Below are 12,464 nucleotides of genomic sequence, written 5' to 3'. Positions count from 1 at the left end.
CATGCACCCCACTTCTTAGCCACAACTGTGCTCTTTCCAGTGCACTGCTCTGCCCTCCCACAGCTGGGCTGGAGCCCTGGGCTGGGAATGGGTAGGATAGAAAATGCTGAAATGCCTTTTCAAATGGATAAGAAAGAGTAACAAGTTTTCTGCTTCTGGAAGTGGGCAGGTTGGAGAATAACAGGAGCACTTACGCTGAAAAAAGGGGTTATTCTTAACCTGACTGACATGCTGAATACCCTGCCTAGTGAAAAGAAGGTCTGCAGATATCTTCAGAGAAAACCAAATACGGGTGCACAAAATTGATGTGAAGGTTTATTGCCCAGGAAAAAAAAATTGTTAGAGAAAAATTGAAGCTTCAAATTATTCTCAGCTCGAAAAGGAGACATCTTGATCCTGCAGTTAAGAAAAGCTTTTATAAGAATTGCCAAAAAATTCAGGTAAAGCTGTGAATTGAGTCATGAAACTACGTCTAGAATCAGATGTAGGGCTTTCACTTAACAAATGTGTCTATTGGTAATGGTTGAAAATTACAGTTCCATTCTAATCAAAAAAGTGTCTGTTCATTGAACGGAAGACTAGTCAGTGTTGGTTTTCAAAGCACAATGAACATCATGTTTCTGATTTTCCTTCTTGGCTTTTTGTTGTTGTTACAATGATAAAAGAGGAGCAGCACCACCTGAAGAAAGTGTGGTTAAACCAGACTTTAGAAATTCCATGCCTTGAGGACACGACCTCAGAAAATTTGTCCACTTATCCTTTGAAATGGGTAGTGGTAAGTATTTTTCATCTCAGGTATAAAGTTCAGAAAGGACTACAGGGTATTTTTGCAGACTGAAACAGAAATATTCTATTCTAGTGTGTCCTGCAGAACCTGCTAAACAAAGCATATCAGTCACGTTGGACTGTGATAAAAAAGGGAAAAAATATAAACACGGGTTTGCCACATACACACCATAATAGCTGTTAAAGAAACAAAGAGGAAAATTCCTTTTTTTTCTTTTTTTCTTTTTTTTTTTTTTAATTTTTCAGGACCACACACAGAGCAAGGCCATGGAAAGTGGCAAATATAACAGAAGTAAAATATTTCTTGTGTTGGATTTCTCAGGAGTTTTTTCTCTAGTGAGGCTTTAGTATCTGAAAAATACATGGTTACTGTGTAGGGTAGTAAGATATCAAGTTGCTTTGAGATAAAAAAAAGGTACTGACTAATATTTTTGGTTTTGTTAACCTCTGTGTCACAGATGCCCACTGAAGACATGTAAACCCAGTTATCAAGCTAACCACATGAAAAACTATTTTAAAGCAATTTGCTGTGAGATGTAAAGCTTGCTATATTTTTGTACTTTATCTCACTCTCTGGATAAATATTTATAAGCATGTTTTAATGTAACCTTTTAACACTCATTTGAGGATATAAAGATAAGTATCAGCAAGCAGTTCCTTAAGCTTTGCCTCTTCATTTATATCCATTGTCACTCCTCAGCTGTAACTGTTGAGGGTTTTCTTAAAGGTGATTTTCAAATATTTTTAACCTTTTGTCCTGGTTCATTATCTATTTAGATCTCCTCTATGCAGTTCATTCTTAACATTAAAATTTTAAGGGGACATCCTTTTCCTTACTAATTTTTAGTTTTGCTAGTTCACTCTACAAAGTAGCAGAAGAAAGGAGAAAAAAAAACCAAAGGTCAGCACAATGACATATGTGGATTGCCATGTGTCACGCAGAGTAAAGCTGGCAAATATGTACTGGCACAGATGTCCGAGATATACCTCTATCTGTAGGCTGTACCTATATCTAAGGGTGGCTGCCACACAGACAATAAGAGGAGATGACTTTTGGCTAGTATTATCAGATTCTAGCTATTTAAAATTCTAAAAGAGCCAAGTTTTTCTGAAATTTCAGTCGTATTTAATATGTATGGGATGTTCAGCATAACTTAAAGACTGGTGCAGTGAGAAAGCAGCTCTGTTGCCCTCTCTGCAGGATACAGAGATCAGGATTCATCAGACACAGCTATTTACTCCATATTTTACCGGTAAGAAGATGATCGCTCTTGGTGTTGAAATTCTGGGAGAGAATGTATTCAGGAAAAAAAATAAATGTTGCAAATGTCCACTTGCTACTACACAATGCTAAGGGTGAGAGGGAAGATTTTCATAGTGGGAATAGAGTTGGCCTACAAAAATATTTTTCTCTCCGGGTGTCCAGTCTTCACAATACGGTGGGTTTTTCTTTTCACAGGGTGACAATGGCAGGAAAGAGGAACTCGTGACCAAGGAGCCCTCCTGTCCTGCCATGTACAGGAACAGCAGCGCAGTGTACGGGCAAAGAGTCCACCTGGGTTTGAATAACACTCTGCAGATTTTCCCCACCAAAATCACTGATGATGGCAGGGTCTTTTCCTGCCACGTGGTGTATCACCCAGAGAGAGTCCGGAAGAGCAGCACCACTGTGAGAGTATACGGTAAGGGGCTTGTGCCAACTGCCTGCTTCCTTGCACTTGGAAGGGTAATGCTCCTGTCTGGTTCTGAAGCCAGTAACTTGAAACATACCGATTGTTGTTTTTTTTTAATATAAACATATTTACATTGTAATTTTTTCAGTTGCAATGAGGTAAAATGTTAGAAAATAACCCTGTAGTTCTTAGAAGAATTTGAGGCCGTTCCTTCAAGTCCTTCAGTTTCTGGCATTAAAAAATAGTAGATCCGTTGCACATATATCACCCCCACTGACAGGCACATGGCCAGTATCTTCCCCGATGTGTAGGTTTATGTTTGCAGGCTACAGGTCATCAAGATCTCTGTGCCCCAAATGACCATGCTGCCTGTGGTTAGGAAATCATGGCCAAAAGTTAGTAAGCAGTTTGGAACTACTGTTGTTGCAAAGTCACATCCTCAAAGGTATGTGATATTCAACTGCTGCCAAACACTCTGGCACTGAAAATGAGGGTCCTGGCTGTGGAGTCTCCAACTGGTCAGGAGTGGTGTAGCCTCTGTACTGCAAACATGTGGGGTGCCATTTCATGCTGGAAGCCTTCCCCATCTTTAATTACTTGCTCTGTTCCCTTTCTAGTGGCTTAGAAACTACTCTACAATTGCTGAGGTACAATTGAACCAGAAAAATGCTGCCCACTTGAAAACTAGGTTTTATTTTCTGTTTATAAACCAGTTGGTCTGGAAAACATATTTCCAAAGCTTCTAAAATGAATGGGTGTTAAACAGTGGGTCTGTCAACAGTCCCTTGACTGTAGCTGACTGTCCAAGTAAGCCCACACCTTGAGGGTGGCGTGGCCATGCGAGGCTGATGCTCTGAATTCAAAGGAAGGTTCAACAGGGAGCAGCAAAAAAAAAAAAAGAAAAACGTGTCTGGGGGCTGTTAGTCACTGATGTAAAAGAAATAAAAATAGAAGTTAATGATCTGAAATCTCCTCTTGCGTTTGCATGATTCAGACAAGGGTTTTATTTTAAAATATTGACATTTGTCAAATAGCGACAGTGTTACCTGGGTAATTGTTCAAGTATACTAACATACTTGAACTCTCCCTCCCCTCCATCACTGCTGATGCTCTCACCTTGATTTCTGTGTCTGTTAGCCTAAGAGGTTGCTTTATTTGGATTTTCCCAGAATTATTGTGAGGTGTGTGCTTGTCTGTGCATGCGCCCACATCAGCATATTAGCACAACAGGGTAGAGAGGCAAACAAGAGAAGGCAACTTGGTGGTGAACAGCTCGTGTATTTCCCAGTAAGTGCTGGCTGGCTTTGAGGGTGCTGTGCTGTCAGCCTCTCCCACAGGGGTCCTGAGGGCAGACTTAGGTGCAGGGGCTCCCTGAGAGCCCTGAGGTTTGTGGTGGGTGCTAAAGGAAAGTCTCTCAGACTTCAGGCAAATAGAGTACACATCTTGGAGGAAGTGTGTTTTTGTGCTCCCAGCCCCTCTACATCTGATATTTTGCAGGTAAAATAACTATTTTGCATCTGGTCTCACTCTTTTCTGTTACTATTCCCTGAAGTCATGCTGCTTATGATTGCACCATACCAGCCTTTCTCCATTTACCTCTCTTGTCCTGCAGCAGGATGTGAGGCCAAGAGCAGAGGGTTTAGAGCCTCCCCTGCACCATCACACATACCTGTGTACCACTGGCAGGTCAGAATAGGCAGAGACAGTGGCCAGAATAATCCAACACTCTCCTGGTGACATCTGGAGACAGATGAGAACACCTCTCTTGTTCCTTGTGCTTACCAGGGAATGAAGAAATGAACTTTTATGTCCTGGCAGTTAGATCCAGCCTCAAATGGCTGGAACAGAATTTAGAGATAGTATGTGTCTACAACATCAACAGCACGTTATATTGGTTATATCTGTTGTCTTGGCCATTAGCAAGGACACAGCTAGAGAGCAAAGACCAGCTGAAACCTGGGGAGATTTTCCCATCTTGGCAATTGCCCTGTCACCCAAACACTCATGCAATTGAACCCCACGGGCTGGGTGTTATGAAACAGAAGAGAGGGCGGGTGATGTTGCCTGCAGAAAGCTCCTTGTGCAGGATCACTCTGACAAATGCTTCAGGCAGGGCTAAACACAGCAGAGACAGACCAAATCTGAGGGGCAGTGAAGTGGCACTTCCTCACAGTTGAGAGCTGGGCAGGAGAGGATGGGGAAGGCCTGAAAAAGTCTCTCAATGAAGTTGAGAGTCTTTGTAAGTTGAGTAAAGACAGATGTTTGAACAAGAGAGCTTTTTTTTAGGGGGTACTTTTGGACTGAAATACTTAAAAATATTTCTTTTCTATAACAGAGTTCTTTTAGATACAAGTTTCTTGGAAAACGTACGGCCTTTTCAAGTCTAACTTCACCAAATATTGACTTTCCCTTTTTGTAACAGTAAAAGCTCAGCCGCAGAAACTACTGAACTAAATATTGAATTTCCACTAGATACAAAACATTGGTAAATATCCTAGCAAGACAAGTGAATGTCAAAATGTTAACAGAGGCTGAGATGTTAATTAGAAAAGATCTATTAGATTATTCAGAGCTATGCATAAGAGTTACCCAGCAAACATGTCTTCTGAAAAAGCAGAAGACAGCATCCAAAACAGATGTGGAAAAGTGTGCCTATTCTCATCAAAAAACAAAGAGAAGAGCATGCACTAGACTAGACATCATTTAGTCTCCCAGGCAACTTTTTTCTGAGATTAGAAGATCCAGTTTATCAGACTTTTTCTTACATCTGAAAAAGTATGCTTGTCTTCTGCCAGCTCCACTACCATCTGTACATCTTGTTTTGGCAAGGCAGAAACAAGAAGGAAATCTTAATACATTCATTTTCTGATAGGAAGAATCTACTAACGTACCTCCCAAAACAAAACAAAACAAAACAAACGAGTAAAGAGCAAAACCAAGAAGGAAAAAATATTAAAAAAAAAAAAAGGAAACTTCATCCAAAAGTACCCTGAGACCAGGAAACCATAAGGCCACGATAATTAAATACAGGTCATGACCAGGCATAATCCGTCAGTAACATTAAGCAGAAAAATGGAAATTAAAAAAAAAAAAAAGAAGTCAGGAGAGTCTTTAGAGGATTAGCTATATAATACAAGATGGAAACTTGAGCAGTTCAGCTCAGAGGGGAATGTAAGGGAATATATCAGGGTAAGAAAAAAGAGAAAACTATCTTAATGTTAGAGAATAAAGTGAGATTTAACTTGGAAAGAGAAAGAATTACAGATCTCCTAACTAATCCAGGGGCAGCACTTGTTTCCAGTCGAGTTTCAAGGCTCAGAAAAGGCCAGAAGTACAGTTTACCTGAGGTTTTTGAGATTTTTTTATATATTAACACAGTTTCAACAGTCCTTACTTAACAATTCAGTTAATATTACTCCAAAGCAGGGATCCCAATGGCTACTTTAGAAATGCTGATTTAGAAAGGCTTACAGTACCTGATAGCTTTAATTTGTACAGTCAACTTCACCCAGAACCAATATGCTGCAAAAACAAAAGAAAACACTTTTTCCATTTCATGTGGATGTGGTCATCCACAGCCTGCTGCTCTGATGTGAAGGTGAGCTCTGGGCTTCCTGGCAAGGCAGGAAGCATCTGTGGTGTGACACTGTCACATGTCTGTCCAGGTGACAGCACGTGGGTGGCTGGTACCCAAAACCAATCAATGTTTTTGGGGATGGCTGAAGCCTTTGGAGATGACTTTGATTGGCAAGCACTCAGAGGAACCAACAACCAGGGTGTGTTTCATTTCATCAAGCCCAGGAATGGTGGCTCTGCTGCCAGAGCTGTGACTGCAGGACGCTTTCATCTTGTTTCCCCAGCAAAGCCACCCTAGAGTAGTTTAGATAGACAGTGAAATACATCATGAATCCTGTGGCAGTAGCTGCTGATCTGTGCTTGTAAACCACTTCCTTGACCTCCAATCGCAGCTGTGCAAGCTTTTATCTTGCTACTTGTGTGGGTGGAGTTAGGATTTAATTTCAACTCTTTTTATGAAACAAGGCTGTTAAGTCTTCTTAGAAGCTGTTACTGTGATCTTCAGTGTCCATTTCACTAATGCATATATGTTTGCTTTTCAGCTTACCCCGAGATCTCTGTTAGTCTGCAGGAGGGCTCAGCTGGCACCTTGCAGAAGGTGAGCAATTTTGGAGCAAAGAGTAAGGCCTGTGACTGCCACCATGCCACCCCAGCAGAGCCAGGCAAGCTGAGCTGAATCAGACATGGGTGGGACATCAAAACTGACAAAGCTCACAGGGCCATGGGCACGGCAATGAGTTAATGTCAGCTGTTCATGCCTTTTCCTCTGAGCAATTTCCATCCTCACAGCAGTGAACTTCTTCAGTGAGCACAAACTTGACCTAGCTAGGGGCTTCTCTGATGTGTGGGCAAAATCTGGTTTTATGTTAGCCCTAGGGAAGACTCCAGGACAGATGAAGGGGCTATGTGGTTTGCAGGGGGCTGCAATTCTCCCTTTCCCTCCCCATCTGCTGGCTACTACCCAACAATCTCGAGCTGCCCTCTCCACATTGCATAAAATCCCTCTCTGAAAAAGGTCACCTGCTACCCAGGATGCTACTCCAGGGGGTCAGGCAGAGGCATCCTCTACCTTCCCCGCAGCCCCCCTTAGGACAGGGAGGACAAGGTGCTGTGGGAGCAATGCTTGGAGCACGGACATGGCCTAACACACTGATGAAAAGGTGGTGATTGTGTTGGGCATAATGTATCACACTGCAAGCCTATCTCATCTGGGGCAGTCAGATGCCAATAGAGCAACTAGATCTAAGTCTGAGAGTCCCTATTTAGAGCTGAGCACTTGCCCGTGTGTTTTGGGGCCTCTGTTTTCTCACATGCTTGGTAATGGCAAAACCTAAAGGTCTGCAGATCTGCCATACTTGGCATAAAACATATTTGTGGCACATATGACTGACTAGCAAGCCACTCTGGCTACTAGCTAGGCTGCTTTGCTTCCTGTTCCATCTCTTCAAGTTGAAGCTTTTGATCTGTGAGCATCCCAAATTAAGGTTTTCCTTGGAAATGGAGCTTGTGGGCAGGCAGAACCTTGCACTAGCCATATCCACCTCCTTCAGACAAGCCATGAGTCAGTCGGTTCTGCAAAACTGACTGGTATAATTTTCATGATGACCTATTTCCATGTGTGGTGTTGGATATTGCAGGCTTTTGTCTGCACTGTCCTGTTGAACAGAGCAAGGGTGCTGCCATCATGGGACTGGACAATAGAAACTCCTCTGTCGGTTCTTCATCTCCTAACAAACACCAACTCCTTTACTTCTCTTTTCTTCTTTTTCTTGCAGGGCTTAGATCTAGTAAGGATATCTGATTTGTATTTCTTCATAAGGAAGCATTTATAAAAATATTATGACCTAAAAGTGACTGAAAAATAAGGGAATAATGAAGAGAAAATAGGTGAAAGCAATACAATAGATGCTATTTACCATGGCAGGGAAAGAGTTTCAGCTGGGTAGTTTCAGTCTTTGTACTGAATGATTGATTCTCCCAGCTGCAATACATCAAGCTTGCTTTCAACTAAATGTGGGAGCCACTTTCTTCGAAAGTGGGAGCAAGTGGGCCTTGTGCTGTATGAGTAGCACATGCTTTTTTCTTTTTTCTGTTTAAAAGGACAAGGCAATTTCTCTTATAACAGTGCTTAGTACTTAGCAGTGTCATAACCTGCTAAATAAATGTGATTGGGAACATCCAGGCAGCATGAGGATGAGACCTCCCACCTTGCTAGTGCCCAACCCCTCATCTAGCCTTGATTTTGAGGTTCTTCCCATCTATTGCTTGATGAGAAATTAAATGGAGTACAAAAACAGATTTTTGGAGCCATTGGCATAGAGCCAGGACTACTGCACCTAAAGCATCAATTTCTGGAAACCTCTTGCATATTGTGCCTGCTACAAAGGTGTCTAATTTTGTATATTCAACAGGCTGGGAAGTCTTTTTCATGAGATTTGTCTCTCCATCTGCCTAATGAAGGGAGGATTTACGTGGTGATCAGAAGGTGTCTTATTCTCCATACACACACTGCCCATTACCAATTCCAGTGTTTTTCCATGTGGGCGTTCGTCACTGGCGGAAGGAGGGGTGAGGGTCACCCTACATCTTTCCAGTCACAGCCAGGGCTAGAGAGGGTTGGAACCTTTTCATCCAGAGCAGTGGGGTGTCACTGGACTCTTAACAGTGCCCACAACCAGAAAAATGAAGGGAGTGGGCAAGAAACACAATAAAGAGGAAGCAAGTGTTTCCTTACAGGGCAGGATTGTGAGTTAACAAGCACTGTCCATTAGGAAATTTGGAAGCTAGCAGCAGGGTGAGGATGTTGGAGGCTAACCTAATAACTGCCTTTTCCTGCCCCATAGCCCAGCGTGAGCTGTGTCGTGAGGAAGGCGTTTCCCAAGCCAAGCCTTGTGTGGTACGTGGACAGAGCGAACCTGTCGGAGCAGCCTGGAGGTAAAGCAAGTAAAGCAACCTGTCAATAGGACAATGGCACAGCTGTAGAAGTGGTTCCCAAGAGAAGGGATGGTTGCTCATCCATTCCTGCCACAGGGAGCCTGCAGGAGTCTGTCTGGGTGAAGGGGAGAGTGTCAGACCTCCTCAAAGGGAACAGATGGCAAATGGCTGTGACCACAGACCCCTGCAATTGCTAGGGATGGGAACCATGGTTTGGTATAACCACACTGTTCTTGACAGATCTTTGGTAGTGTCTCAGCAAAGAAACCTGCATCTATATGAACCTGTTTTCAGTACCAATATTTTGCACAGTTTTGATTTATGGTCTGGAGTGAATGAGAGGGCCTTTTTCTTTTTTCCCCAAGAAATTCCTGTTGTACAAGAAGATTTGCAAGACAGTGAAGGTTTCTATCTGATGAGATCAACGCTGATGCTGCAAGGGACCCAAGAGACACATAAGACATTCTCATGTGCATGTCTGTTTCCTTCCCTCGGGAGTGAAACATGGAATATTTCATCGGAAGAAATATTAGTTTCATTTGGTAGGTTTTTCATAGATAAAACACATCTGAGATGTTAAGAACACCAAACACATGTATTCACTGTTATTTAAAATACTGGAGGAATCCGAAGAGTATGGAAGCTTTATTGTACAAGTTCATCTCACAGCTTGAACTTTCTGGCAGGTTTTTTAGCTCACATCTTTGCTTAAGCCTCTAAATGAGCTAAGAAACTCCAGCACAAACAGAAGATGCTTGTTGTTTGTTTAGGCAGTATCTTGCTGTACTTCCCATACCCAAAAATAGATTAGCATAGCCACATGGCACCAGTGAGCTATTATAATCATGTGTTTCCCACTGAGCATTTGTGGCAGAAAGTCTGCATGTGTGCAGTGCAGCTCCCTGGAAATCCAAACCCTCAGATCGGGGCTGTGTTATACATCTTCAGTGAAACTTGCAAAAGGTTGAACCATTTTGGATGACGGAGAAACTCTCCTATAATCTGTACCATAAGGATTAGCTACACAGTTAGGGAAGTGTCCTGCTTTTTCGGTGAAAGCGGGAGACTCAACATTACAGAGGGTTTTGGCACTTCTGAGAATGCAGAGGGGCTGGTGAGAAGATCTGACAGATTTCCTTTAGCACTCTCTTGTTCATGTCTCCTCCTCAGGTGCAAATGCATAGTGACACCTTTTTATTATTTTTATTATTATTATTATGCTCCTTGCTGCACAGACAACAGGACTGAGCTGCTGACCCCTTAGCAGCATCTGCTGGTACATCATGTACCTTGGCAATTGCTTGCATCTCAGCTGTGTTCACTTGTGGCTGTGGATATGCTTATTGGTATGTTTTTCCACAAAGTAAGACTGCATCAAAAGCCAGAGCTGACTCCTCTGGAAATACAGCTTCAGAGGGAAGGGAGATAAATCATCATTTTCTCCAAAATTTCTCATTTCACCCAATTTGTAGTTTTGTAGAAATATCTTCAAATTGGAGAGCCGTCAATTAAAGCAGTCTAAATTCTTGCCTGCAGGTTATGCTAATGCTAAGATAGATCTACTCTGTATAAAAACATTAATGTATTTAGAAATGACAGAAAGGAAAGAATCACATTAATTCTCAGCCATGCCTTCTGCGAAGGTGCACAGTATGACACAAGCCCAAACTAAATTTTCAGCCTTTATAACTACTTTAAAGAACTGGTTTCATCTTTCTCTTTTTTTTCTTCACAGATAATAAGTCTAATGAAGCTTCATCTGAAGCTTTTCCCACCATGGTTTCAGAAGGTAGGATAAATTAAGAATAAAATAACTTGGGTTGTGTTAGAGGAATCTATAAATTCCTAAAGTTGTTGTAACACTTACTACAGCAAGAAACCCCTTCCTGCAGCTATGACTTCAGAGAAAATACAATAAACAGATATTTTGGTGATGTAATCTATCATAATTAAGACCAACCATAATTAAACTCCAGCCTTGAGGGGCACATGATGTTATTTCTGATGCTTCAGCTGGCATTTGAATAAAGCTCTTTCAGCACTGAACTAATAATTAAAAATAACAGCCCTGTTAACGGTTCTACCTTCTGCTTAAGTACATAGCCAAGATCCTCAACACTTTTGCCTAATTAAAGAACTGATAGAATGTTTCTTAATTTGTGTAAATGTGGTAAATCTGTGCTCTGCCCCTGCAAGTTTGTCTTATTATCAGCTTATTGCAGACAGATAAATGTTCCCTCCACACCTCAGCTGAAGCCCTTTGGAGACATCTGTCCTGGAGCAGTTTGTTCTGCTCCTCGTGGGAGGCAGCTGCACTTTAGCAGTGGGTTACGTGAGTGTGTCAGAGAAATGTTGTAGACAGATGGCACGAAAAGAAGTGTGGGTTTCTGTGTAAAAACTTCTACAAGTGCAGGTTGTGGCAACCCCTGGGGGTTCAGCCAATACTCCACTGCACACCAGAAAGTCATCCCAGTCACTGGGGGTCCCTGAGAGAGAGACTTTGTTTTCCACTGGCCTCTGCAAGGTGATCTCTCGCAGGAACCCCGGCAGCTCGCATCAGGTCACCATTCTGCTTCATCTTGCACACTGCATAAAGTCACTGGGAGCTGGGCACACCTCAAGGTGCCCACTGCTCTGCATTTCAGACCTGCTGCACCTTTGGTGAGGAGTCCTTTTTGTCAGCCAGCTACTGCAAAATCCCTGCTAGTGCAGGCGAGGCTAAGATGAAATGCAAATGGAAAAGCAACAGTCAAAGGAAGTGCAAGTGCTTGCACAGAAAAGCAGCTGGAGAGTTGATAGTTGCCTACTTATGCTAAGATCTGATCTGCAGAGGGTTGCTCCCACCCAGCGCCCTCCACATGTGCCCAACCACACAGAGGTACCTTCTGGCTGCCTTCCCAGATGTGTTTTTCTAATGGGGTGTGTGAGCTTCCATAGACTATCTCCTTCATGGAGCCCTTTGGGGAGACATAATCCATCCTCCTAAACTACTCAGGGAGTACTTTACCTCTTCTCCTGGGGAAAAAATAATACTGAAAAAGTGAGAGGTCCTGAGTCTTACTCAGGACATAAATGCTGCTTGGGCAGGATGGTCTCTCTGCTTCACTTGTCTGGGTGGTTAACAGTTCTTTAATTACAAGGAATAACTCCCCCTCCTCTTCTCTGAGGACTCAGTGAGCACTTTTCAGTGCAAAGGGTCTCTGAAATTTCCTGTCAGAGTTACAGCCTCCGAAGTGCCTCGTGGATGGAGCTGTGCAGGTGCCACCGCCAGGTCATATATGTTATTTCAACATCTGTGCTAATAAGGTACATCTCTTTGTATGGAATAAACCCATGTGATTCTCTTGTGCTTTTTAAGTTGAGGTGCCAGGGGCTCCAAAATTTTTCCCCCAAAACCTTTGTTTCCCTAGGGATTTCACAGCACAGTTACCTCAGATGCTTCATGTTTCTCTCCAGAGAGAGAGTTGTGCATTGAAAGATTATTTGGAAATTAAG

At 42.5% G+C, this 12,464-nt stretch overlaps 1 protein-coding gene across 3 annotated transcripts in view; it reads left to right on the top strand.

Moving 5' to 3' along the window:
• The window catches only part of CD96 (CD96 molecule), a 41,194-nt gene that overhangs the window by 18,808 nt on the left and 9,922 nt on the right, over positions 1 to 12,464 (top strand). For all 3 annotated transcript variants that reach the window (XM_027681592.1, XM_027681590.1, XM_027681591.1), the window contains 6 exons: positions 666 to 775; positions 2,246 to 2,468; positions 6,578 to 6,633; positions 8,879 to 8,969; positions 9,335 to 9,511; positions 10,705 to 10,758. In XM_027681592.1, coding sequence (XP_027537393.1) covers positions 666 to 775; positions 2,246 to 2,468; positions 6,578 to 6,633; positions 8,879 to 8,969; positions 9,335 to 9,511; positions 10,705 to 10,758 — 711 coding nt within the window. The remainder of the gene's footprint in view (positions 1 to 665; positions 776 to 2,245; positions 2,469 to 6,577; positions 6,634 to 8,878; positions 8,970 to 9,334; positions 9,512 to 10,704; positions 10,759 to 12,464) is intronic.

The sequence above is a fragment of the Neopelma chrysocephalum genome, unplaced genomic scaffold (genome assembly GCF_003984885.1).
Source record: "Neopelma chrysocephalum unplaced genomic scaffold, ASM398488v2 Primary Assembly neopelma1_60, whole genome shotgun sequence".
Classification (NCBI taxonomy): Eukaryota; Metazoa; Chordata; class Aves; order Passeriformes; family Pipridae; genus Neopelma; species Neopelma chrysocephalum.
The sequence above is the reverse complement of the archived record's forward strand: the minus strand, read 5'-3'. Positions and strand labels throughout refer to the sequence as shown.